This window comes from Herpailurus yagouaroundi, unplaced genomic scaffold (genome assembly GCF_014898765.1).
Source record: "Herpailurus yagouaroundi ecotype Mexico unplaced genomic scaffold, PumYag 201, whole genome shotgun sequence".
In the NCBI taxonomy this organism is placed as follows: domain Eukaryota; kingdom Metazoa; phylum Chordata; class Mammalia; order Carnivora; family Felidae; genus Herpailurus; species Herpailurus yagouaroundi.
In genome coordinates, this window is record NW_024412432.1 from 4,835,654 (window position 1) to 4,862,483 (window position 26,830).

General features: G+C 37.5%; 1 protein-coding gene across 3 annotated transcripts in view; it reads right to left on the reverse strand.

The window, feature by feature from the left end:
• NAA35 (N-alpha-acetyltransferase 35, NatC auxiliary subunit) overlaps positions 1–26,830 on the reverse strand; it is a 102,798-nt gene that overhangs the window by 70,172 nt on the left and 5,796 nt on the right. For all 3 annotated transcript variants that reach the window (XM_040450277.1, XM_040450278.1, XM_040450276.1), the window contains exons 3-6: positions 20,991–21,024; positions 16,774–16,888; positions 15,417–15,491; positions 14,666–14,833 (exon numbers count right to left, since the gene is read on the reverse strand). In XM_040450277.1, the coding sequence (XP_040306211.1) occupies positions 14,666–14,833; positions 15,417–15,491; positions 16,774–16,888; positions 20,991–21,024 (392 nt within the window). The remainder of the gene's footprint in view (positions 1–14,665; positions 14,834–15,416; positions 15,492–16,773; positions 16,889–20,990; positions 21,025–26,830) is intronic.

Below are 26,830 nucleotides of genomic sequence, written 5' to 3' on the forward strand. Positions count from 1 at the left end.
AAAGTTTTGCCTCCCTTATCCATTTCTGAACCATTTTCTGAGGACACAATGGTGGCTGGTATGGACTAGATAATCAGGGATACAATGGCGAAACACAACCATAGCCATTATAGAGTCTGTTATCCAGTGAGAGAATTAAGGCATCTTGACAGGTACAAAGCCCCATTTTCTTTACTGTACTTTACAATACTGCCAAGATATAGTTGCAGAAAGTTATCACGGATATTCAGGGTTCTATAAAACACAGTATTTAAAACAATGCAGCACCACAAGAAAATTTAGAATGATAAAATATTTATAATCATAACTGCAGAACACTCAATACCAGTACTTAATGCCATTCCAACTAAACCAGTAATCTTGACTGTGCTAATAATATAACAGTCTAATCAAGTAAAAATGTTTTCAATCGCTTCTAAAACAATTGCAATATATCAGTTACAATTTAATATTGCTTTAAAAAATCATTTCAGAGGCTCCTGAAATGATTTGATTCATTCAACCAAATCTGAGTACCTTCTACAGACCAGATACTGAGTAACACATTAGGGCTACAAGGAAGGGTAAAATATGGTCACAGATGATTCACATCAAGACTTCAAATAATCTAAATGTCCATTAGTAAGTGCCTTGTAATTTACTGTATACACAATGGGATACTAATAAATAATAACATTATTATGTACTTACTATATGCCAGGCACTCTTCTAAAAATTTTATTGTATTAACTTTACTAACCCTCACGAGGTGGGGACTATTACAAACTACATTTTATAAATGAGGACACTGAGGCAGAGAAGCACCACACCAGTGTATAGGTGACAGAGGAAGAACACAAACTTAGGTGGCGTCAATCCCTGCAGGCTGTACTTTTTAAACTTTTATTTTGAAAAAATTTCAGAATACAAAGTCCCATATTCCTTTCCGATATTCTTCAAATGATAACATTTTACCATATTTGCATTATGATTCTCTAGATTGTTTTCTTAAACATTTGAGACTAAGTCCTACCCTGTGATGCCATTTTACCTCTAAATCCTTCAGTAAGGGGGCGCCTAGGTGGCTCAGTTAGTTAAGCGGCAGACTTCCGCTCAGGTCATGATCTCACGGTTCACGTGTTTGAGCCTCCCAGTGGAAACTGCTTGGGATTCTCTCTCTCCCTCTCTCTCTGCCCTCCCCTGCTTGTGCCCATGCTCTCTCTCAAGATAAACTTAAATAAATACTTGTGTGATTTTTCCAAAACAAATAATCACTCTCTTACATAATCACACTACAATGATCAAATTAGGAAATTCATGTCTCTTTAATGTGGAGCATTTCCTCCATCCTTATCTTTCCTGCCTGACATTTTGGAATAGTACAGGCCAAAGTTATTCTGTGCACATCCTTCAATATGGGTTTGCCTATGCTTCCCCAAGATTAAATCCAATTTATGTCATACTGGATAGGAATACCACAGAAGTGATGCTGTGTTCTTCATGGAGCATTGTATCTGGAGGTACATGTTGACCTGTCCTATTGTTGGTGATATTAAGTCTGGCCACTTAGCTAAGATGGTATCTGCCACGTTTCTTCACTGTAAACTACTCACTTCCCTTTGTAATTAATATATATCTTGCCAGAAGATACTTGGAGGCTAGGTACAAATCCTGTGCTCATTATACTTTTGTTCACTAGTTTTAGCATCCTTTAATGATTCATGCCACAGATAATTATTCAAAACCTGTACTCTTAACATGATGTTATGCAGCTAATAAAAAACAATGAGGTAGCTCTCCACCTACATGTGTTGGTAGGTATAGAAATCTATTTTCTATTGTCTGTGGGAAAAAGTTGCAGTTTATAGAATTTTATCACGTTAAATAAAATACACATGTATACATATCATTAGGAAGTATGTGAAGAAATATACACCAAATGGGTAATAGCATTTACTCTTTACCAGGCAAACCAGAACTTTAAAAAAAAAATTGTTTTTAGTATTTATTTTTGAGAGAGAGAGAGAGAGAGACAGAGCTTGAGTAGGGGAGGAACAGAGAGGGGGACACAGAATCTGAAACAGGCTCCAGGCTCCAAGCTGTCAGCACAGAGCCCAACATGGGGCTCGAACCCACAAACCGTGAGATCATGGCCTGAGCCAAAGTCAGATGCTTAACCAACTGAGCCACCCAGGCGCCCCAAACCAACTTTTATAGTTTATTTTTGTATTAGAAATATGTTTGGCTGCAAATAAGACAAAAATCCAACTACAGTGACTTAAGTGATACACACTTCTAGCATGCCAAATAACAGGAATACCAGAAGTAATCTTTCAGCTCCATCATCCTAAGCTGAGACCATCTCAGATTTTCAAGTTTACAAAATGAAGCAGGAGTTACCTTCAAACATTACATCCATAATCAAAGAAAATGACAGAAGGAGTGGGCTATACATGCATTTATTATTCAAACTGGCACACTATTGAGAGTAAAAAGGGATGCTATTAATAACCATACAGGATAAAAGGTGCCAAGTAAGACTGTTCCATGCAAGCCAGTACGCAGACACCAGCTGTAATAGAAGAATGTGCTAAGAAGAGCAGAGAAGAAAACTGAAATCTGTATGGGCAAGTCAGGAGAGTGGGATCCAAGCCTAAAGATAAATAGGACTTTTCCCTAAATAGGTAAGGAGAAAAGACGTAAGAGCCAGAAGGAGCATACTGTGCACAGGCATGGGATAATGAAAGAGAATAGCGTACTCAGGAGCAGCTGAACAACAATATGCCACAGGGAGAAGGAAGAGGAGTAATGAATACCACAATGAAATGACAATGTAAGAGTGATCATCAAGAAGGCAAGAGATGACAAGTGTCGGCGAGGATGTGGAGAAAGAGAACCCTTGTGCACTGTTGGTGGGATTGTAAACTAGTTCAACCACTATGGAGAACAGTATGGAGGTTCCTCAAAAAATTAAAATAGAACTACCCTAAAAAAAAAAAAAAAAAGACCTACCCTATGATCCAACAATCCCAATTCTAGGTATAGATCAAAAAGAAATGAAAGCAGATAACGAAGAGACCTACGTAGCTCCCATGTTACTACAGGACTATTCACAACAGCCAAGACACAAAAACAACCTAAGTGTCCACCAATGCATGAATGGATAAAGATGTGGTATATATGTATGTATGTATGTATAGACAATGGAATTCTGCTCAGCCATGGGAAAAAAGGAAATCCTGCCATATGCAACAACATAGATAGACCTGGAGAATACCATACCACATGAGTAAGTCAGAGACAGAAAAACAAACACTGTACGTTACCTCTTACGGTGGAATCTAAGAAAACCAAAATTATAAAAGCTAGTAAAATGGTGAGTAAAAGAATAAAATGGCGGTTGCCAGGAACTGGAGGGTGAGGAAATGGGAGAGGTGTTCAGGGTACATATTTACAACTAGGCGGTAAGTCCTGGATCTAACACAAGCACAGACTATAAACAACAAAACTCTATTATAAACACTAAATGTGCTAAGAGACTAGATTTCAACCATTCCCAGCACTAGCAGAAATGATCATTATGTGATGCAACAGGTGTGAGCTATGGCAATTATACAGCAATATAAATGCATCATATCAATGTGCACTACACCTTAAACATCCACAACACTGTATGTCAAATATAACTCAATAAAACAACAAAAAAGATGAGTAATAAAGTTAGGGCTGGCTCATGGACAGCGTTACTCTAAGAGGTTTTTGACTTTTATCATGTAGGCAGCAGAAAGGGTGAACTTCTGGTTAAATGCTGACTTCTACTATACCTCTTAAAATCATACTAACAATGAGACTATAGGAATTACAAGTTTGAATCCCAAAGGACAAAGAGAATGGAGGACAAGAGACAAAATGCATAAGACAATTTTTGGAAGATGCAAAGTAACGGACAAAAAGTAACTGACTTATGTGAGTGAAAAAAGCTAAACCAATGCCACTCGGAAGTAAAGACAAAGAAAACTTTCAAGAATTCAGAGTTCCTGGATGGCTCAGTTGATTGAATGTCTGACTTTGGCTCAGGCCATGACCTCACAGTTTGAGTTCAAATCCTACATTAGGATTGCTGTTGTCAGTGCAGAGCCTGCTTGGGATCCTCTGTCTCCCTCTGCCCCTCCCTGCTTGCATGGGGGCTCTATTTTTCTCTCTCAAAAATAAACAAACGTTAAAAAAAAAAAAAAGAATTAGAGGTATCAGACACCTTTGTAGACTGAGGTATGCCATCAGAAGAAGCTGATGTTTAAGGAAGGAGCTCTTAGTCTCCCTCCACCCTCACCCTACATAAGCAAGGCAATATATGCCTGTCATTAAGGTGCGTTAACACCCAGCAGCACCTGGCACATGCTAACAAATAGATAGTATCAGTCAAAGACAGGCAAACTATTTCTTACAGAGCCAGATAATATATATTTTATCCATTGCAGGCCAAGTGGTAAAGTGGAGAATATTATGTAGGTACTTATATAACTGTTTAAAACACAGAAACCGTTCTTAGCTCAAGAGCCATAAAAAACAAAGGCAACAGGGTAGGTTGGTCTGCAGGCTGTAGTTTGACAGCCTTTGGTTCACAGGACTTCCTGAGGGTTTATATGTGGGGAATGAGAGAAAGAGAAGAATCAAGGATGACTGCAGGATTTTTGTTCTACACAACGAGAAGAACGGAGCTCCATTTGCTGAGATTGAGAAGACTACAGAAAGAAGAAGTTAGGAGGCAAGGGGGAAATCAGCAACTCCATTTTGGAAACGTGAACTCTGAGACACACATCTAAATGGAGAATGCAGAACAGGCAGTAAGCACATAGAAGTCTGAGATTTAGGGAAGTCTAAAGTCTAGGCTGAGGATACAAACTTAGGCTTCATTAGTAGAGACAGAATTTAAGACTATGAAACTGCACGAGGTCATCAGGGAAGTGAGTACAGACAGAGGTGTAAAGATGGAGCCTGAGCCACACCAATATTTAGACTGTGCTGTCCAATATGGCCATCACACAACCAATCAAGTAGTGAGTGCTTCAAATGTGGATGGTTCAAACTGAGATGTGCTGTGAGTGTTACATACCACACTTGGAATACTTGGTACCAAAAAATACAATTTTATGTTTCATTAATGTTTTTTAAATAATTATATACTGGAATATTATTTTAGATATACTGGACTAATAAAACGTTCCTAAATTAATTCCACCGATAAGCTACTAGAACATTTTAAATGATATAAATGGCTTGTATTCTGTTATCTATTGGACAGTGCTGGCCTAAAGAATGAGATGACAAACCGGGCACCTGAGTGGCTCAGTTGGTTAAACGTCTGACTTTGGCTCAGGTCATGATCTCATGGTTCGTGGGTTCAAGCCCCATGTCAGGCTCTGTGCTGATAGCTTGGAGCCTGAAGCCTGCTTTGGATTCTGTGTCTCCCTCTCTCTCTGCCTCTCCCTCATTTGTGCTGTCGACCTCTCAAAAATAAATAAATATTAAAAAAAATTTAGGGACTCCTGGGTGGCTCAGTTGGTTGGGCGGCTGACTTCGGCTCAGGTCATGATCTCGCAGTCCATGAGTTCGAGCCCAGTGTCAGGCTCTGTGCTGACAGCTCTGAGCTTGGAACCTGCTTCGGATTCTGTCTCCCTCTCTTTCTAGCCCTCCCCCGTTTGCACTCTGTCTCTGTCTTTCAAAAATGAATAAATGTTAAAAAAAAAATTTTTTTTTAATTTTTTAAAAAAAGAATGAGATGACAAACAAGAACAATCAGTGAGGCAGGAAACCAGGGAAAAAGAGCCAAGAAAATAATTTGTTTCAAGGATGGACTCCATGTCAAAAATCTGATGACCAATCAAGTTTAAGACCAAACATTAACCAACGGGTTTAGCAACACTGAGGTCTTGGATGACCATGACAATGAAGCTTTGGTGGAATACCATTCAAAGTCTGACTCGAACTCGAGTGAATTCAAGAAGTCTGGCTGAAAAGAACTGAGATATGGGGCAGAAGCTGAAGTATGCCAAAAAATGGCATTTTTTTAAGACTGAGGAAGATAAGGCATGTTTGCATGCTGACAGGAATGATCCAGTACAGGGGCAAATTCATTATGCAAGGGACAGAGAGAATTACTAGAGCAATATTTCTGAATATAAGACAGGGTATGGGATCTAATACATAAGCAGAAGGGATCAACCTTAGACAGGAGAGAAGGTTCATCTGGATAGAAGGGCCAAAGAACACAGGGCACATGTGCAGGTAGGTGAGAAGATTACTTCCATTATTTAGTGCAGCAGGAAGGTAGGTTTGCTTCAAGTGAGTAAATTGGAAACCTGAGGAGAGGGAGGGTGAACGAACCAGGGTAATGTAAGACTGCTAAGGAGCACTCATGGCCCACTTGAAGTTAGTGGTGATGAACTGAAAGTAGGAAATCAGTGTGAATGTATTTTTCTCCAGGTACACTGTGATGTGCTAGTGTAAAGGCACAGGAGATGGAGAGTTGGATTTAACTAGAATTGAGGTCCAATAAGGCAAGAGAGGAAAAGAGCTGCAAGTGTAGGCAAGGGAGTTATTGCAAGGAAGGAAGATGGTATTTAAAATCAGAAAATAGGACCAAACGGGTAATGACAGTAAAAAAACAATATGACATATACAATGGAGTATTACTCAGCAATCAAAAAGAATGAAATCTTGCCATTTGCAACTACGTGGATGGAACTAGAGGGTATTATGCTAAGCGAAATTAGTCAGAGAAAGACAAATATCATATGACTTCACTCATACAAGGACTTTAAGACACAAAACAGATGAACATATGGGAAGCAAAAATAATAAAAACAGGGAGGGGGACAAAACAGAAGAGACTTTTTTTAATTAAAAAAATTTTTTTAAATATTTATTTATTTTCGAGACAGAGACAGAGCATGAATGGGGGAGGGGCAGAAAGAGAGGGAGACACAGAATCTGAAGCAGGCTCCAGGCTCTGAGCTGTCAGCACAGAGCCCAACACGGGGCTCGAACCCACGGACCATGAGATCATGACCTGAGCTGAAGTCGGACATTCAACCGACTGAGCCACCCAGGCGCCCCAAGAGACTCTTAAATATGAAGAACAAACAGAGGGTTACTGGAGGGGTTGTGGGAGGGGGGATGGGCTAAATGGGTAAGGAGCATTAAGGAATCTACTCCTGCAATCACTGTTGCACTGTATACTAACTTGGAGGTAAATTAAAATAAATAAATAAATAAATAAATAAATAAATAAATAAATAAATACATACAATGCAAAAAAAACGAACAAACAAAAAAAACAATATGATAAACTGGAGCCCAAGTAGAGATGAACCATAGGAGTCAGAATACAAGCAACCCAGAAACAGAGATGGGAGTCTGAGAATAGGATCCTTCAAACTGAGATCAGTAAAGGGTTGGAATGACCAAGTTTAAGGTATAGTCATTAGAAAGAAAACTCCTAAAAGCTTCCAAAGAGAAAACATGGGTATAAAAAATCAGGATGGCAACACTGAAATTAAGAGTCAGTAGAATAAGGCCTTCAAAATTCAGAGGAAAATTATTTTCCAACCTAGAAATCTATTACAACCAAACTTTCAATCAAGTGTGAGGGTAGGGGAGACATTTGCAAACATGTAAGTTCTCAAAGAACAATTCCCTCTCCGTCTCCCCATGGAACTGGAAATACTGCACCAACCAAAGTAATAAAGAATAATAATAGAGGCATAAAATCCAGGTAACCAGAAATCTAACAAAGAGAGGGAAATGAAATTCCCAGGAGAAGGGCGAAGAGAAAACTGGAATCCCAGCTATACAGTGGACCTAGAAGGGCACTGATCCAGCCTGAACCTAGAGAACAAAGGAGCTAAAGAGGGTAATTTCAAAAAATACATAAACCGATAAGACGATCTTATGATGGGAGAGGGAGAACCAAGTACACAGAAAACTAAGCAAACCAAAAAACAAGAGGCAGTTATCATTTCAAGAAAAACAAAAATTTGTATGAGAACGGAAATGTACGTTTACACCACTTTGGCTCATCTGTCATTAGTATTTATACAATCACAATAATGTCAACACTGATTAATGATTTAACAAAAAACTGAATTACTATTTGGATACAGGACAGGATAATATGTGAATGCTAGTTATATGCTAAAAATGTGCTGACATACCAGCTAAAAACTGCTAATATCCAGGGGCATCTAGGTGGCTCAGTCAGTCAAGCTTCCAACTTCAGCTCAGGCCATGACTTCAGGGTTCATGAGTTTGAGCCCCGCATCGAGCTCTCTGCTGTCAGCCTAGAGCCTGCTTTGGATCCTCTGTCCCCACTCTCTACCCTTCCCCTGCTCACATGTGTGTTCTCTCACTCTCTCAGAAATAAGCACTTCAAATTGTTTTTATCCAGCAATTAGAATACACACCTATTATCCAGAAATATGGAATTAACTACTGGCAAAAAGCTAAAAAAAATTTAATATTATTATGGAATGAGGAAAAAAACAGAAAACTATAATTTCTCATTATGCATATTGTGGGGTACTTGATTTTGCATAGTATGTACAAGTACTTTTTAAACATTATTTCTAATGCTTGGTTTTTGAAAGAGAGAGACAGAGTGCAAGCAGAGGAGGAGCAGAGAGAGAGGGAGACACAGAACCCAAAGCAAACTCCAGGCTCTGAGTTGTCAGCACGGAACCCGATGCCAGGCTCGAACTTATGAACCATGAGATCATGACCTGAGCCGAAGTCGGATGCTCAACCAACCAAGCCACCCAGGTGCCCTTGTACAAGTACTTTTATTAAAATACACACAGTAGGAAAAATTTTCAAAGAGCAAAACCGGATATGACCAAATTACCTACTTTTAAGAAGGTAACTAGTGGTCAGGTGGAGAGTGGCCTAGAGGGAAAGATTGGGCCAGAAGGAAGAGTACAGACACTCACAAGGAATCTAAACCTGAAGCTAAGAAAGGCTCAAAGTAAAGCAGGAACAATAAGAGAGAAGGAAAAGCAATGCCCAGATTCAAGACACTTGAAAGGTAAAAATAAAAGAATTCAATCAGATAACCCTATAGATACCATTCTGCAAGAATGTAGAATGCAAGTGGACCAGCGGTGTGATGGGGGAACTATGGTTCCCATTTTGTATATGTACACAGGATATTAAGAAAGGCACATCTTTAGACAAGTGAAATGTCTCCAGTTCAGAAGTAAAAACAAAGCAGAGACACATCTTGAGGGCAAAATATAACAGCACCTAGAACTTCAGAAAGCAGCATTTCAAACAAAGAAATGACTGGTTTATTACAGTTCATTCTTATTCATTACTAGCTCTCTTAAGAACTTTCACTAGGCAATCAATTCTTTTTCTAATTTAAAAACAAGATAAACCTATCTAGCAAATCTGAAAAGTTTATAGAAACAAGAAAACATAGGGGCACTTGGGTGGCTCAGTCAGTTAAGCATTTGACTCTTAATTTCAGTTTAAGTCATGATCTCATGGTCATGAGATCCAGCCCTCCTCAGGCTCTGTGCTGAGTGTGGACCCTGCTTGGGATCTCTCTCTCTGCCCCTCCCCAGCACTCTCTCAAAATAAACAAACATTGGGGCGCCTGGATGGCTCAGTCGGTTAAGCGTCCGACTTCGGCTCAGGTCACAATCTCACGGTCTGTGGGTTCGAGCCCCGCGTCCGGCTCTGGGCTGATGGCTCGGAGCCTGGAGCCTGCTTCTGATTCTGTGTTTCCCTCTCTCTCTGCCCCTCCCCCGTTCATGCTGTGTCTCTCTCTGTCTCAAAAATAAATAAAAATAAACGTTAAAAAAAAAATAAAATAAAATAAACAAACATTAAAAAAACAGAAGAAGAAAGAAAAAACAATCTCTTCAGCCCAGGAGATTTTACTTATATTTCTTCCTAGTTTTCTTTTAATTTTACACAGTTGCTTACACTATGTGCCACTTTCCTGTTTAAAAGTATATACTCTCCTATGATTCTAAACATCATTTTCACTATCACTATGTATAATAAATTATAAATTATTTATTTAGAATTATCCATAATAAATTATCCATGGTAATAAAGTATCCATAATTTACTTCAAGCATAACCTTAATGGTGGCATTTTGGTTGATGCTAACTTTGAAAACTTATTACTATTGAAACTTATCACTATTGAAAACTTATCACTATTGAAAACTTATTCAAGTATTGGGCATGAAGTGTCCATGCTTCTAATCATTTAAGGCTGAGTTCTAGAGATGAATTAATTTCACCTGTGCTAATGCACACTCCCACTATAATAAAAACCAAAATGACAACTCACTGTATCCTTACCAATACTGAATGGTCTCATTTATAAATATATTTAGTAGATGAAAAATGATCTAATTACTTTTTATTTTAATTGTATTTCTTGGATTACATAAGGCTAAATTTTAAAAATATGATGGCGGGGCGCCTGGGTGGCGCAGTCGGTTAAGCGTCCGACTTCAGCCAGGTCACGATCTCGCGGTCCGTGAGTTCGAGCCCCGCGTCAGGCCCTGGGCTGATGGCTCAGAGCCCGGAGCCTGTTTCCGATGCTGTGTCTCCCTCTCTCTCTGCCCCTCCCCCGTTCATGCTCTGTTTCTCTCTGTCCCAAAAATAAATAAACGTTGAAAAAAAAAAAAATTAAAAAAAAAAAAATATGATGGCAATTTATTACCTTCCTCCAAGAGTAAGTTGTTTATTTTACTGCCCATTTATTCATCTGGGCTTCAGTGTTATGCTTTATTTGAATGAGAGCCTAATAAAGAAATATTTGGTTATTTTTGTTATCCAGATTTTTCTAAAAAATTTTTTATCCGCTTTTTCCTATTAGTCTTTTCCTTTACAATTTCTCCCATTTGTAAGTCCTTCATCCAGAGGATATGCAGAATTTCAATTATATTTATATTACAAAAAATTTATTTTCATTTATTTTAAAGTTTTCTATTTATTTTGAAAGAGAGAGAGCACAGGGAAGGGACAGAGAGAGGTAGAAAGAGAATCCCAAGCAGGCTCCACACCAGCAGCACAGAGCCCAATGTAGGGCTCAAACTCCCTAACTGCGAGATCATGACCTGAGCTAAAATCAAGAGTTGGACGCTTAACTGACTGAGCCACCCAGCTGCCCCATTTTCATTTATTTTAAAACAAATTTATCCAGGCACATAATAAAAATTCCAACAGCACAAAAAAGTATATATCCCAATCCTCAAGATTCCAGTTATCTTGGAGTGCCTGGGTGGCTCAGTCGGTTAAGTGTCCGACTTTGCCTCAGATCGTGACCTCACAGTTCGTGGGTTTGAGCCCCACGTTGGGTTCCATGCTAATAGCGTGGAGCCTACTTGGGATTCTGTCTCCATCCCTTCCTCACTTGCGTTCTCTCTCTCCCTCTCAAAATAAACTTAAATAAAATCTTCCAATTATCTTATTTATGAAGATAAATACCTCCCATTTAAAAAAAAAGAAAATAAAATGGTAGTAACCTACTACATACTTTTCTACACCTGACTTATTTTACTTTATTTTGGAGACCTAATCTTATTTGTATACATAAAGCTACCTCCTTTGTAAAGGGGGCACAATACCCAACTGTATGAAGGTAGCATCACTTAACGAGTCTCCTGTTGATGGACATTAAGATAGTTTCTAGACCTTAGTTACTACAAACAAAACTACAATTAATGTCCTTGCATACAAGTCTTTGTGCACAGCACAGATCTATTTGTAGAATTCTTAAAAGTGAAACTGCGGAGATAAGTCATACACGTTTTAACTTATATTAATATTACTAATTGTTCTTTAAAACAGTTGTGTGAATTTATGATACCATAAAAACATATGAGTCTTGCTTACACTGGAAACCTGAGTCCTTACTAACAAATGTGGAGGGCATGCTAAACTTAGAAAATCATCATTTTACAGTGAAGATTAAACCAAGCAAGTATTGATGGATGCTAAATCTAGGGGATAGGTTTTAATGAGCAGGATATTTCCATGATCTTAAAGAGCTTCCCTACAGATTGCTTATTATATGCTAGGCTAAAAACTAACCATACAGTAATCGCAAAACACCTTGGAACAAAATAACATCACCACTGAGGGGGCCGATGGACACTGTATGCCTCAGCTGTGGCACCGGAAGGAAGACACAATATTACTTTTGTTGTATTCCAGCCAGGATTGCTTAATCTAAATGTAATCATGAGGAAAAACACACAAATCCTAAGTGAGGAACATTCCATGAAAAAAGGCAAACCAGGAGAGGCCTGTGTTCTCCAAAATTATCCATGGTATGGAGACAAAAAAAAAAGGCTGAGGAACTTCTGTGGATTAAAGAGACTAAAAAGATAGGCAACCAAATGCAGGACATGATCCTAGACTGGAACCCGTAGTATAGGGTAAAAATGCAAAGAAGGACAATGCTGGGTCACCTGACAGGAACAGAATACAGAGAAGGGACTGTTATTACAGATTCACTGAAGTTGATAACTGTGCTGTAGCTGCGTATGAAAGTGCTTCTTTCTTAGGAGACGCACACTGACAGATGTTTGGAGGGAGAACTTCAAAATGTATGCAACTCAGTCTCCAACGGTTCGGGGAAAAAAATACATAAACATGTATATTCATACACAACAGAAACTGAAGAAGTAATTCAATTGGAACAATTCATTAATAGCAGCTGAATCAAGGTGAGAGATATATGGTGTTCTTTCTGTGGTTACTATAACTTCTGATAATTTGAAATTATTTCCAAATAAAAAGGTTTTCTTAAAAAAAGATTAAAAAGAGAGAAATGATGACTGTTCATCTCTCTCTCACACACACAGCACGAGAGTACCTGTTTCTCACCCTCATCGACATAGTATAAGAAATTTCTAATCTTTGCCAATAATGGGTAAAAAAAGGCACCTCAGTTTTAATCTACATTTCTCTTATGTATCTTTTCTCATGTTTAAAGGCCATTTTATTTTCTGTAAACTATTTTCTGACTTTTAACAACTTTTTACACTTAAAATATTTCATTGATCTGCAATTTATTTTGATGTTGTTATAGACTGAATGTTTGTGTCCCTCCAAAATTCCTGTTAAGTCCTAACACCCAATGTGATGGTATCTGGTGGTGGGGCGCCTTCTGAGAGATGATCAGGCCATGAGAGTAGAGCCCTATGAATGGGACCAGTGCCCTTGTAAAAGAGATCCCAGAGATCTCCCTTACACTTTCTGCCATGTGAGGACACAGTGAAAAGATGGCCAACTATGAACCAGTAGTCAGGCCTTCACCAGACACTGAAGCCGCTGGTGCCTTGATTGTGGACTTCTCAGCCTCCAGAAATATGAGAAATAAACTTCTGTTGTTACAACAACCCAAAAGATTAAGGCAGATATAAAATGATGATAAGTTAATTCTCAAGGGTGCTAACCAACTGTCCGAGTACTATTTGCTAAATGAATCCTTTCTCTGCCCTAGAACTAGGATTTTTGATATCCTTTTGGGCATACGTTGAGAATGTAAGTATTTAATAATTTGTGTATCTCTTCTCATTAACTTAATCTTTTTAAAATTTTCACTCAAAAGTGTAAGATATTCCATAATGATACCCACAGCAATTAAAATAGGTAGTTAAGTAACAAATAAGTGTATAAAAGTAGGTTGTATTTCATAGACAACTCACAAGCCATATATTTAAATGTGATCATATTAGCTATATATTTAATTATTCTCACATATATAAATTTAGAAAAGCTATACATTGTATACACTGAACCACTGTAGGAGACTAAAATATTTATTTTGGATTAGTAACAGTGTTAAAAAGAAACATAAGGGGCGCCTGGGTGGCGCAGTCGGTTAAGCGTCCGACTTCAGCCAGGTCACGATCTCGCGGTCCGGGAGTTCGAGCCCCGCATCGGGCTCTGGGCTGATGGCTCAGAGCCTGGAGCCTGTTTCCGATTGTGTGTCTCCCTCTCTCTCTGCCCCTCCCCCGTTCATGCTCTGTCTCTCTCTGTCCCAAAAATAAAAAAACGTTGAAAAAAAAAAAAAAAAAAAAAAAAGAAACATAAGTTTCAACAAAAGGAAGAATTAAAAAAATAATTACTTATCAATAATTTTAAATACTATCACATTTCTCCATAAAATTTCTCATAAGGAGAAAAAAAATCTTTCTATGTCTAAAACTTAAAACACTTCCTAAGGGCAAGGTACTTAGTATAAACTGGAAGAAAATATTTATATCCTGAAATATTTTTCATACTTTTGTTTTCCTTAGCTCCCTATTATCCAAAAACTGAAAGTACAACACTTCTGTGTTATAATTTTTAAGAGACTTGAGGCTGTGTCTTCATAGTCTTTGTGAATCCCCATAATATTCAGAGCAAAGTACTCTCTCAGCACATAATGGATACTCAACAAATGGTACCAACAGAACGAACATACACTAAGATGAAAGTTTTTTCTTAGAACTGGATCATTTCAGTCAATATATGTGTAAACAGCATAGCATCACTTTTAAAAACTGTTTTTAACTACATGTATCAATAAAAACATGTATCATATAATCATTTAAATACATCACAATAAATAAAGTGGTCAATGAGTTTCAGGAATTCTTATATTACAAAATCTTACCTCTTCAAAAACAGCAGCTTTATTTACTTTTTCCCTTGCAATGTCACAGATTTTCAGAATTCCCAGAGCAAAAGCTTTCATGGCAGGATCTTCTATAAAGTCTGGATTATGAATGTAAAGGCACGTGAATACTGTCTGTGCCAAGGAATGGCCTTCTAGCCAGGTTATCTATAAAGAAGTAAAAGAATGTATATGTTTAAGATGACACAGAGGGTCTGCAAAGTCTAAATAGATCTGACAGTCAAGGGCTAGAAAGCCACAGACCCAAATAAATATATAATTAACCACAGGATTTCAAAGATGATTAAAAGGAAGCTAAGAAAAGACAGAAGAATTACAATTCACTTTCACTGACTAAAGTCTTTCAAAAATCATACACCGTAAGTATGATTAGCTATCTAAGGGAAACATTCTTATACAGAATTCAGTGTGCAATATATTTGGAGACTAATGGAATCAGAATGCCACCTTACATAGAATCTAAAAGCAATCAATTCCACAGTGGAGTCAATAAAAATCCATTAAGTAGGGAATTCACAATTTTAGAACTAACCAGGTGCTTAGCCACTCCTTTAACTCTCCTTTTTCATCCTCACTACTATTAACTTAGTCAAGAGCATCACACCTCCCCTAGATTACTGCAAGAAACTGCACAATGGTTTTCCTACCTCTCTTCTCTAATTCAATTCTCCCAACCAGAGGGAACTTTCTAGGAAGTCACAGTTTTTAGATTAACCAAGTGTACTCTTACCAAACAGCAAAAGCAAGTATCCATTATTCCTATCAATTCAGGCAAGGTGAGGTCTTTAATTTTAATGGTGCCATCCTAAAAGAGGAGAAATAAGACATATGAGAAGTTTTTATAAAAGTTATAGTTTCTATGTCCAGTAGCATTTTGGCCTCCAAGAATTAAATCCTTAAAAAATAATAATTCTAGAACTATATCATCATCTGATAAAAACTAAAATGCCAAATTAACTCTGTATTCTTGAAATATATCTTAAATAGATCTTCAATACAAAAAAATCAAAGCCTCTTAATTTGAAAAGAATAAAAGCCTTTATAAACAAAAAGTTAAACAAGTATTTAAAAACACAGTTCAGGGGCGCCTGGGTGGCGCAGTCGGTTAAGCGTCCGACTTCAACCAGGTCACGATCTCACGGTCCGTGAGTTCGAGCCCCGCGTCGGGCTCTGGGCTGATGGCTTGAAGCCTGGAGCCTGTTTCCGATTCTGTGTCTCCCTCTCTCTCTGCCCCTCGCCCGTTCATGCTCTGTCTCTCTCTGTCCCAAAAATAAATAAACGTTGAAAAAAAAAAATTAAAAAAAAAAACAAAACACAGTTCAAATTAGTTTTAAGCATTAATAAATATGAATCATTTTAACGGATCAAAAGTACTTAGAAAAGTAAACATTTTTAAAAACCCTTCCCTTGGGGTGCCTGGGTGGCTCAGTTGGTTGAGCATCCAACTTTAGCTCAGGTCATGGTCTCACGGTTCATGCCATCAAGCCCCACATTGGGCTCTGTGCAGACAGCTCAGAGCGTGGAGCCTGCTTCGGATTATGTGTCTCCCTCTCTCTCTGCCCCTCCCCGACTTCTGCTCTCTCTCTCTCTCAAAAATAAAAATAAAAAAAAATTTTTAAAAACCCTTCAAGGTGATTAATTTTACTACTTGTAAATTTTATTTAAATATCCATTTATTTAGCAAATCTTTCTTCATAAAATATGCAAAATTAAACTCTGTGGCAACTGTGAATGAATTTGTAAGTCAATCCTCACAGAATGAATTTCAAATTCACAACCACAAGCATTCTGCTTAGTGTGTTAATATATAAAACTTAATGGCTTAACCAACTACCCTGGTATTTGAATATATACTGAAATGCTTTAAAAAATTAGTAAACATACACACAAATTTAGTGCCAGCTTGTAATGAAGACCTTTGAACACTTTACAGACTTCAAAAAAAAAGATAACTAAAGCTTGTAACTAAGTTTTATGTACCTGAGATGCTTGAAAAAAAAATTGTATTTTAATATGCCAAGTTTGATGGGCACTGTTTTAACATGTGGAATAACAAATGATAAAACAAAAAGCACAATGGTATTTACCTTGATAGCTTGTTCAAAATTGAGAACTTTTCGATTAACTTGGTTTCCAATCATGCCAGCATCCATCTTGGGATCCATCATTTCAATGGCAGACATGGCTTCAAAAAGACCAAATCTGCAAACAAAAAAATTGACCCCACAAATTGTTTTGAACCAGTAAGTTTACCCAGATTCCCTCAATGATATAATAATTATAGTACTTTAAATATATAGTGTTCTATATATTTAGTCTTCCCAATTTGCTAACACTTCTATTTCAATTAAATAATTTCCCTCTGGGGCACCTGGGTGGCTCAGTCAGTTAAATGTCCAGCTCAGGTCATAATCTCAGGGTCGTGAGATTGAGCCCCACTGTCGGGCTCTACACTGGACATGGAGCCTGATTAGGATTCTCTCTCTTCCTCTACCCACTTCTGGCTTATGCATGTATGTAACTCTCTCGCAAAAAAAAAAAGAAAAAAAATTTTTTAATTAAAAAAATTAAATAATCTTATTTTAACATAAAAATTCTATGTAGTGGTCAAATTATTTGCATACACTGTGCAGGTGAAAAAACAAAAGTTGTTTTTTGTGTTTCCTTTAAAAAGGTTGCACATTAGAAATTTTGGAAAAAAGATCAACTGATCTATAATGGATTTCACTTTGCCTTCTTTAAATGGTTTTCTCTACTTAACATTTAGAAAGTTGTATTGGAATAATCATTACCAAATGTAATTTTTGATTTATTTTCTTTATATCTTGAATAATAGGAATAATGCAGCACATTACCATCTACAATGCCCGAAGTTCTGGCAGTAACATAATGAAAAATAATCCAGGAGTCGTGTTAACTTGTATCTGGAATTTATGGCTTATTAGCCATATAAACAGTTGTGGTGCACTGTGGACTGGTTAGTGAGTATATCATTAACAGATATGCCTTAAAAAATGGGACAGGAACAAGAAAAGCTTAAAAGAAAGTCTGATAGGTGATCAAGCTACTGACTTCACATTTTGCTTAGTCTAAGCTATTAGACTACCAGGAAAATAAAGACATTACCTTGTTACATCATTTCCTCTTAGAAAAGCAGCAAGACATTAAAACCAGCTTTAAGGAGACAAACTCTTCCCTTCAATCCCTCAAATCTCTCAATGCTTCAAGATAATCTGACAAGATGAGTATGTTATTATTGAAAACAACTCTAAACTATGCTAATCAAAACCCAAATAGTATTTTTCAAAGAGCTTGCCAAGCCAAAACAGAAAATATGCAAAAATGGAAGAGAATTCTTTCAACAAAAACAGTATTCACCAAATATCAAAGATACTATAAGACATAATAATTACAAACATTCTAGAACACACAGATCAATAGAAAACAGTCTAAACCCACATTTCTGTAGGAATTCTATATGATAAAGACAGAATTTCAAAGTAATGAAAAATAGTGGATTAATCAATAAATACTGCTGAAACAAGTGGCTAACCATCTGGAAAATGTGAAATCTTTGATTCACACAATTTTAAAAAGTAAACCCAGGCAGATTTAAGTTCTATACCTAAAACAAGCAAACAAACAAAAGATTTCAATAATTTTTGAATTTCTGAACAAAAAAAAGATTTTCAATAATTTCAAAAAACTATAAAAGGAGAAGCTGATGTATGCAATTGTGTAAATATTTTAAATTTACATGCAATGATAATAAACCATAGTTAAAACACCATAATTATCTAGAAAGGGTATTTTTAATATAGGTAATTTTTAAAAAGTTGTTATCCAGAATATAACTGACTCATACAACAAATAAGGCAACTAGTCCAAAGAAAAAGAGGCAAAGGACAGGGGCGCCTGGCTGGCTCAGTCAGTGGAGCATCCAACTTCGGCTCAGGTCATGATCTCACAGTTTGTGAGTTCAAGCCTCGCATCGGGCTCTGTGCTGAGAGCTCAGAGCCTGGAGTCTGCTTCGGATTCTGTGTCTCCCTCTCTCTCTCTACTCCTAACCAACTCACATTCTGTCTCTCTCTCAAAAATAAACAGACACTTAAAAAAAAAAATTTAAAAAAAAAGAGGCAAAGGACATGAATGGACAATTCACAAAAGAAAAAAGTGTATATTTATAATAAAAGTGAAAAGCTGCTCAAATTCAAATGTAATCAGGCAATGCAAAACAAAACAATGAGGAATTGCTTTGGCCACTCAGAAAGCTTAAAAAATATACTTAGTTTACTCTCATATACTGTTGGTGGGAGACTGATACAGACTTTTTTTTAGTAAAGTTTGGCTGAACCTATTAAAATCCAGTCATTTGATTTCTAGGCTTCCATCCTAAAATATATTTGCACATGCATACAAAGAGGTTTGTATAAATTAAATGTCTTCAATTTTCCCATGTTACTAATCCCATGTTCCCATGTTGCAATCTAAATGTCCATCAATAGGGATACTGCAGAATAAATTATGGTATAATCACTGTAAAATACAAAGCAACAGTTAAAATGAACGAGGTATAGCTTATATACTAACATGGAAAGATCTCCGAGATACACTGAATGGGAAAAGAATTTTCAAAATAATACATACTGTAGACAGGAATTTATAATCAACTATTTTTACAGATTTTATTCATATATATATATTTTATAGGTACAAAAGGACATGCAACAATCTCATAATAGTGATGATATCTGAGCAAAGAGTAAGCATGGGGGACGTGGGGGCAGTACAATGGGAAATTTTTGCTTCATCTCTAATGTTTGAATTCGTTTAAAACAAAGTATCCATTACTTACAAGAGAACAAAAACAAGTTTTTAATGGCACAATTAAAACCCTAGACCAGTGAGGGGCGCCTGGGTGGCGCAGTCGGTTAAGCGTCCGACTTCAGCCAGGTCACGATCTCCCGGTCCGTGAGTTCGAGCCCCGCATCAGGCTCTGGGCTGATGGCTCGGAGCCTGGAGCCTGTTTCCGATTCTGTGTCTCCCTCTCTCTCTGCCCCTCCCCCATTCATGCTCTGTCTCTCTCTGTCCCAAAAATAAATAAAAAAATGTTGAAAAAAAAAAAAAACAAAAAACCCTAGACCAGTGAAGTACTTGCCTAATTAGTAAACGCTCTACAGAAATTATAGCAGCATTAAATTAGGATTTCTCCATTCATTCAACAAATGCTGAGCACCTAATATATGCTAGACGCGGTTCTAGGTTCAAGTGAACAAAACAAATTTGCCTGCCGAGATTCCAGAGAAAGGAAACAAACAGTAAAGATAAAAAGTTACATATATGTTAGAAGATTGTATAGTAGGGAGAAAATACAAGACAGCTAAGGGAGAGATAAATTACAAGAATATAACTTTAATAGGTGTTCAGGGGAGGCTGCTGACAATCATGTTTCCTGGGCTGAGCCTAAAACCTTGGGGAAATGAAGACCACTTGGTCCCTCTTCAGCTGTCTTCTCTCAAATCTTGTTCCACAGTGAGGAGTCACACTCTTTCCTGCATTTGTTTGTGGTATGGTTTCGTTTATCTTTCCTAGAACCGCCTGCAGCACCAAAAGGATGACCCAGAGTGGTTCTTAGTGTGGTCGATCCCTGGATCAGCACATCAACCTCACCTGGGAACTTGTTGGAACTTCAACTTCTGCGGGGTCCCACACCAGCCCTAAAGAAGGAACTCGGGGGGGGGGGGTGGGCCCAGCAATGTGTGTTTTAAAAACCCCTTGATGTCTCTGATTCACATTAGTTTGAGAAAAATTAAATTTCAGGATCTACTCCTGCTCCTCAAATGTCCCATCTTGGCCATTAACTGATTTAACACTTCACATTCCTAATTTTGAAATTGAGCCTGGCCATAGTACGGGAATTGAGGTTATCTGCGGGAGTACAAATAAAATCAAGCATCTCCCTTTTTTCGCCTTTCCCAGGATTCTCTCATCCAGCCATTAAATCATTCATCAACCAGCCTATCACAGATAACACAAAATCTGTATCTTTTCCTCAAGAAATTCCATATCCTATACATCTAACTCTTAAAGAAAGGACCATAAATCATAGTTTTACCAGGTACAACCATTTCATATCATAACTAAGGTCAGCTGCCCCAAAACAGCTCACCAAGATTAAAAATAGATTTCTAATTCATTTTACTTTTACAGCTTTGAAATGTAGTATTACCCAGGCCTCAAGGAATACTATTGCACACACACAAAAAACCCAGAAATATTAAACTACGCTATTTCAAATACTTACAGCTTATCATGAAGCAGTTCTCCCAACTTTAATTCTAAAAGAAACAAACAGAAAAATCCTTTGAATAACACCATCTTTATATTTAAATTTTAATTCTAAGAAAAAAAAAGAAACAAAACAGTTTTGTTTGAAAATGGGCTTTCATTACTTTAAACTTCATTTTCTAAGAAATTATTTCTACTCCATTACTAACATAATGCCTTCTATACGATGAATATTTAATCCCTATAAATTGAACTTTTAATAATTAGCAAGCAACCCACCACAGGCCACAAAAATCCAATCAGAATTACCAACCTCATTTTAAAATATCACTAGTAAATTTCCCCCAACTATGCTTTTTCACAGAACTGACTGCTGTTTTTTAACTTTCTTAAACCACTTTTTTTTTTTTTTAACGTTTATTTATTTTTGAGACAGAGAGAGACAGAGCATGAACGGGGGAGGGTCAGAGAGAGGGACACACAGAATCTGAAACAGGCTCCAGGCTCTGAGCTGTCAGCACAGAGCCCGACACAGGGCTCGAACTCACGGACCGTGAGATCATGACCTGAGCCGAAGCCGGCCGCTTAACTGACTGAGCCACCCAGGTGCCCCTACCACTTTTAAGTTGTTTCTTAAATCGCTTGGGGTCATAATCTAACCTTTTTTTGTCCCAGGAACAGTGTCAAAGCTACTTTTTAAAGTTACATTTTATTTAGGGGCACTTCAGTCGGTTGAGCGTCTAACTTCAGCTCACGTCATGATCTCACGTTCGTTAATTAAGCCCCACATCGGGCTCATGCTGTCAGCCTGTCAGTGCAGAGCCTGCTTCAGATCCTCTGTCCCTCTCTCTTTGTCCCTTCCCTGCTTGTGCTCTCCCAAAAATAAATATAAATATAAAGAAAAAAGAAAAAAAGGAAATCCCATTTTATTTAAATGTAGAAAACACCTGAGTAAACAGCTAATCAAAACAGTATTCATCCTCTATAAAGCAGTTCTCAACTTTGGCTTCATGTTGGTATCAACTCTGGAGCCTGTGAAAATCCCAACATCCAAGCAGCACCCTAAACCAATTAAATTCTAGGGGTGGCCCCTCTGCAATGGTTTCAAACCACTACAGGTAAAATCCCAATGTGCAGGAAAGGGGAGAACTACTACTGTAACATCTTAAGTAACTTAAATATTGATGGTCAAATCCGGTAAAAGATGCAAAGCCCCAGTTTTCCGAACTGTACCCCTCCTACTGATCTTAAGTTAAAGAACATTCATTTTTAACAATTCCAGGTAACAAAACAGATAAATCAATGAGAAGCATATCAAAAACCACAATATAGTATGACAGAACATAACAGCAGTTCTCACAGATGGTCTGGGAACGCAGGTGTCTGTAACATTAAAATTACTTTCACAGTAATATTAAAACATTTTCTTTTTCATTGTATTGACATCTGCACTGATAATACAAGAGCAACAGCATAAAGGGAAAAATAAAAAAGCAACGAGGGCTACACTGCTTTAGCTTCACCACAAATTAAGACAGTGGCCCCCAAGCTAAATAGTGTATTTTTTTACCTCCAAGCACTTGCAGTTAAAAAGACAACATTTTTATATTTTTTTTTTAATTTTTTTTTCAACGTTTATTTATTTTTGGGACAGAGAGAGACAGAGCATGAACGGGGGAGGGGCAGAGAGAGAGGGAGACACACAATCGGAAACAGGCTCCAGGCTCTGAGCCATCAGCCCAGAGCCCGACGCGGGGCTCGAACTCACGGACCGCGAGATCGTGACCTGGCTGAAGTCGGACGCTTAACCGACTGCGCCACCCAGGCGCCCCAAAAGACAACATTTTTAAATGTCACTTAAGTCCTTGATGAAGCAGTAAAATCACTAATCTCAAGGCTGGGACCAGGGTGCAGCAAGTGAAGCATTTCCCGTGAGAAATTTAAGCATGAACTCACTTTCAGGTAGTGAGTTGTTTTTGTTTTTAAGTTTACTTATTTTGAGACGGACAGAGGGAGAGCATGAACAGGAGACGGGCAGGGAGAGAGAGAATCCCAAGCAAGCTCCACATTGTCAACACAGAGCCGGATATGGGGCTCAAACTCACAAACCATTGAGATGAAATCAAGAGATGGACTGACTGAACCACCCAGGTGCCCCTCAGGTAGTGAATTCTTAAGTTTTCCACCCCAGGTGCCTCACTTCATTCTAGTGCTGGTCCTGATTTACCTGATTAAGTCTCAATCTTTGAGTACATCTTTTAAATATTCTATTTGACAAAATAGGAAATATAAACAAACACGTCTGCTGCATATCAAAGTAAGCTGTTATTGTAAGGAAAAGCACTTGCACAATTACAATGGAACACCATTTTTACTTGAAAGAACAAATGACAAACTATACTTATTCAGACTTAAGAATATGCCATTTTCTTGGAAAGGAGTTTGTTGCTTTAAGAAAAACTGAAATTTTGTGTTGCCAATGATAAAATTCGAGCTTGTAAGCAAAACTTAGAATTTGGAGAAATGGATCTACCACTGTGAACCTGATAGCTTCCCAACATTAAAAAAGACTTTTCTGATAATAGTGGTAATATTAACAAATGTGCTTTTCAGTATTATATATCAGCATTTAGAAGATATGCTTAAGTCAATGAACCAATATTTTCCAAATGGAGACACACGTTCCAAAATTAAGCATTCCAAGTTCAAGGCACACCAATGGATTTTAATGTAACAGAGAGAATGGAAAGTCCACTGATAACAGATCTTCAGATTCCGTATCACAACTCATCTTTAAGAAACTACCACCTGTCAAGTTTTGTTGTACTGTAATATCAAAGAAGTATATCCACAATTATCTGAAAAGGTTCCTGTTTTTCAACTATATATCTGGTGAGGCCAGATTTACCTCATATACTTCCAACAAATACAGACAGATTAGCAATTCAGATGCCCTCTATTACGCTGACATTAAAGAGATTTTCAAAAATATAAAACAACTCTAGTCTTGGAAGTTATTCTCTTTTGGAAAATAATTTATTTTTCATCAAAAGACATTAACATGGAATGGGTTTATAATTGTTTTTAAATCAATTGGGAGGTATTTTTAAAATGTTTTAAGTTTTAATGAACATCTATATCCATATCCATATGGAAACACACAATTTTTGAGTGTAAAGGTATAATTTTTAAAAGTATAATGGGGTCCCAAAATCAAAAAATTTGAGAACTGCTGTAATAATTTATCAAATACTTATGGTAGATTTAGGTACCAAATAGCTTCACCAAACTTAAAAAGAAAAACACTCCACAGACCTTGAACCAAGTCACTCTGTGCCTTGGTTTCCTTATCTGTAAAATGAACTGCTGAACTAGCTGACTCTCAGTATGGTCCCTTAGAACACCAGGAATCAGATCACAGTAAACTATAGGCAGGAAGCTTGAAAATTTGCTCAACTAAGCAGAGTGCAAGCACTTTTACTGCATGATCAACACCTGGACACGGAATCATGCTCTTCTACAGCACTACAGACCTGAGTAGTCTGGGTCTTATCCAACTATGCAGCAGTTCTGAAAAGACTTAGCGAGAAGGATAATGTTTTACATTTATCATTAGCAGTCAGAGCAATGACATCATAACATATCATGTAGTCTCTGGACTACTAATAAGAGAATGAGAGTCAAAAAGGCAAGTTAACATCTTAGTACTACTACAGAAATTGTTTTGATCTTGCATGCTGTGGGAAATGTTCTTGATGATCCTAGGGATTACAGACGCACCAAACCACTGAACTAAGTTAACACGATGATTAAAAAGTAGTTACTTCTACTTTTAAGTTAAAGCCTTAAATAGGTACAGAAGTACATAGCTTAAACCACTCCAAGCAAAGGAAAAAATTAGATATGAGGAAAAATTGATGATTCAAATTTTTTGACTACCTTGACAATCATCTTTTTCTTTTATCCTCACTCTCATATAAAGTATGAATGGATCTGCTGTGGGAGAAAATTTAATTCAACTCTGTGGGTCACAGAATCTCCTAACATTTTACTGAGGACATCATTCATTTTGCCTTGGAAATGAACAATGAATCATAACTTGTGGTGGAATTTGGGTATGCAGCAGTTGAAGCATATGCTCATTTGGATGAAACGTTATCTTGCAAAAGAAAAACACGCACCTATGTGACAACGCAAATACATATACGTTATCATCTTGTAAATGAGATCATGTGTAAACTGACGTTATAGATCTTTGATAAAATTTCTACCCATAACGTTGTAAATGATGGTTAAGTTCCCAGCTAGGATCCTTATGAATACCCTACTGAATCTATGATATAACCGAAATCCAATACCACTGTAATAGTAATATTTAAACAAAATGACGGAGGTTTACCACTGGGTAAGGGTGGCCAATTGAACACAGGCAACTACCTTTAATTCCCTCCAGAAATTTCATTAGAACAACCAAAGGAAGTATGTATGTGTGTGTTTGTGTTTTAAGAAAGGTATACACTCCAAAGAAGAGAAACAGGTACAGAAATAGTGTAACAGTACAACTTGGAAACAAAAAGACAAGTAGTTTCTTAGCAAACTCAAGAAAACCGAATCCTAAAAAGCAGGAGTGAAGAAAGCCCAAAACATGACTTACCATTTGCCTCTAAAAGTACAGATAGAGGGAGGCTAAAACATGGAACTGAGCAGACAGCGCAGAGCCCTGTCCTAATGTACAGAGCAGGACAACTGCCCTCCCTTCCCCACACGTAACACTGAAGACTTTCTGTGAAGAGGGGGAAAACGTCCCCAGGGACATAAGGTTACCTGAAGGCCAGGGTGGAACACTGGAAGGAGGGGGCATTAAGTGAGTATGTGAAAACCCCAGATCTCTTCCCTCACTTATCTGTTAAATCACAGGCAGTCAAGTCAGAGCACCAGCACCAGTCAAGTCCACATCAGTAAGTCGCACTCAAAAATTCAGAGCTTCCCACTGGCTTTTGGTCTCCCACCCTCAGACAACAAAGAAATCTTAGGTATCTGAAGTAATCCTCAAATATGAAAGATATAAAGGAAACAAACTTGAAAAACAAAAAGGCAAGTTGGCAGAAAGACACTATGTAGAGGAAAATTCAAAAGAACTATTATCCTTAGAGAGATAAAACGGTGCAACCCTGAAACAAAACCAGGACATTTTACTTAAAAAAAGGGGAGGGGGGAATTGTTCTGAGAAAAGAAGTCTTAAAAACATTACAGTGGAAAAGAAAAAATCAGTAGGTTTGGAAGATGCGAGTCTTAGTCCATTCAGGCTATTGCAACAAAAAATACCATAAACTGGACAGCTATAAACAACAAACATTGATTTCTCACAGTTCTAGAGGCTGGGAAGTCCAAGATTAAGGCACCAGCAAATATCTGGTGAGGGTCTACTTGCTAGATAGCCATCTTTCTATGGTAACCTCAAATATCAGAGGGGACTACACCCATTCATGTGGGCTCCACTCTCACGATCTAAGCACCTCCCAAAGAAAGGTTCAGTATCCAAAAAACAGTATCCTTTTGTAAGGAGAATACAAAATAATGAATGAATGAATGAATGAATGAATGAATGAAAGAAAGAGAAAGAAAGGAAAGAAAGAAAGGAAAGAAAGGAAGAAAGAGAAAGAAAGGAAAGAAAGAAAGGAAAGAAAGAAAGGAAAGAAAGGAAAGAAAGGAAGAAAGAAAGAAAGAAAGAAAGAGTAATTAAAGAAAGTTTCTTAGAACTGAAGGATCAGACAAGGTAAGAAGACCCCAGAGTCATCAACCAGGCAAGCCACTATGAGAGGTCTGTATAAGAGGTCAAACAGAAGACTCTAAAAG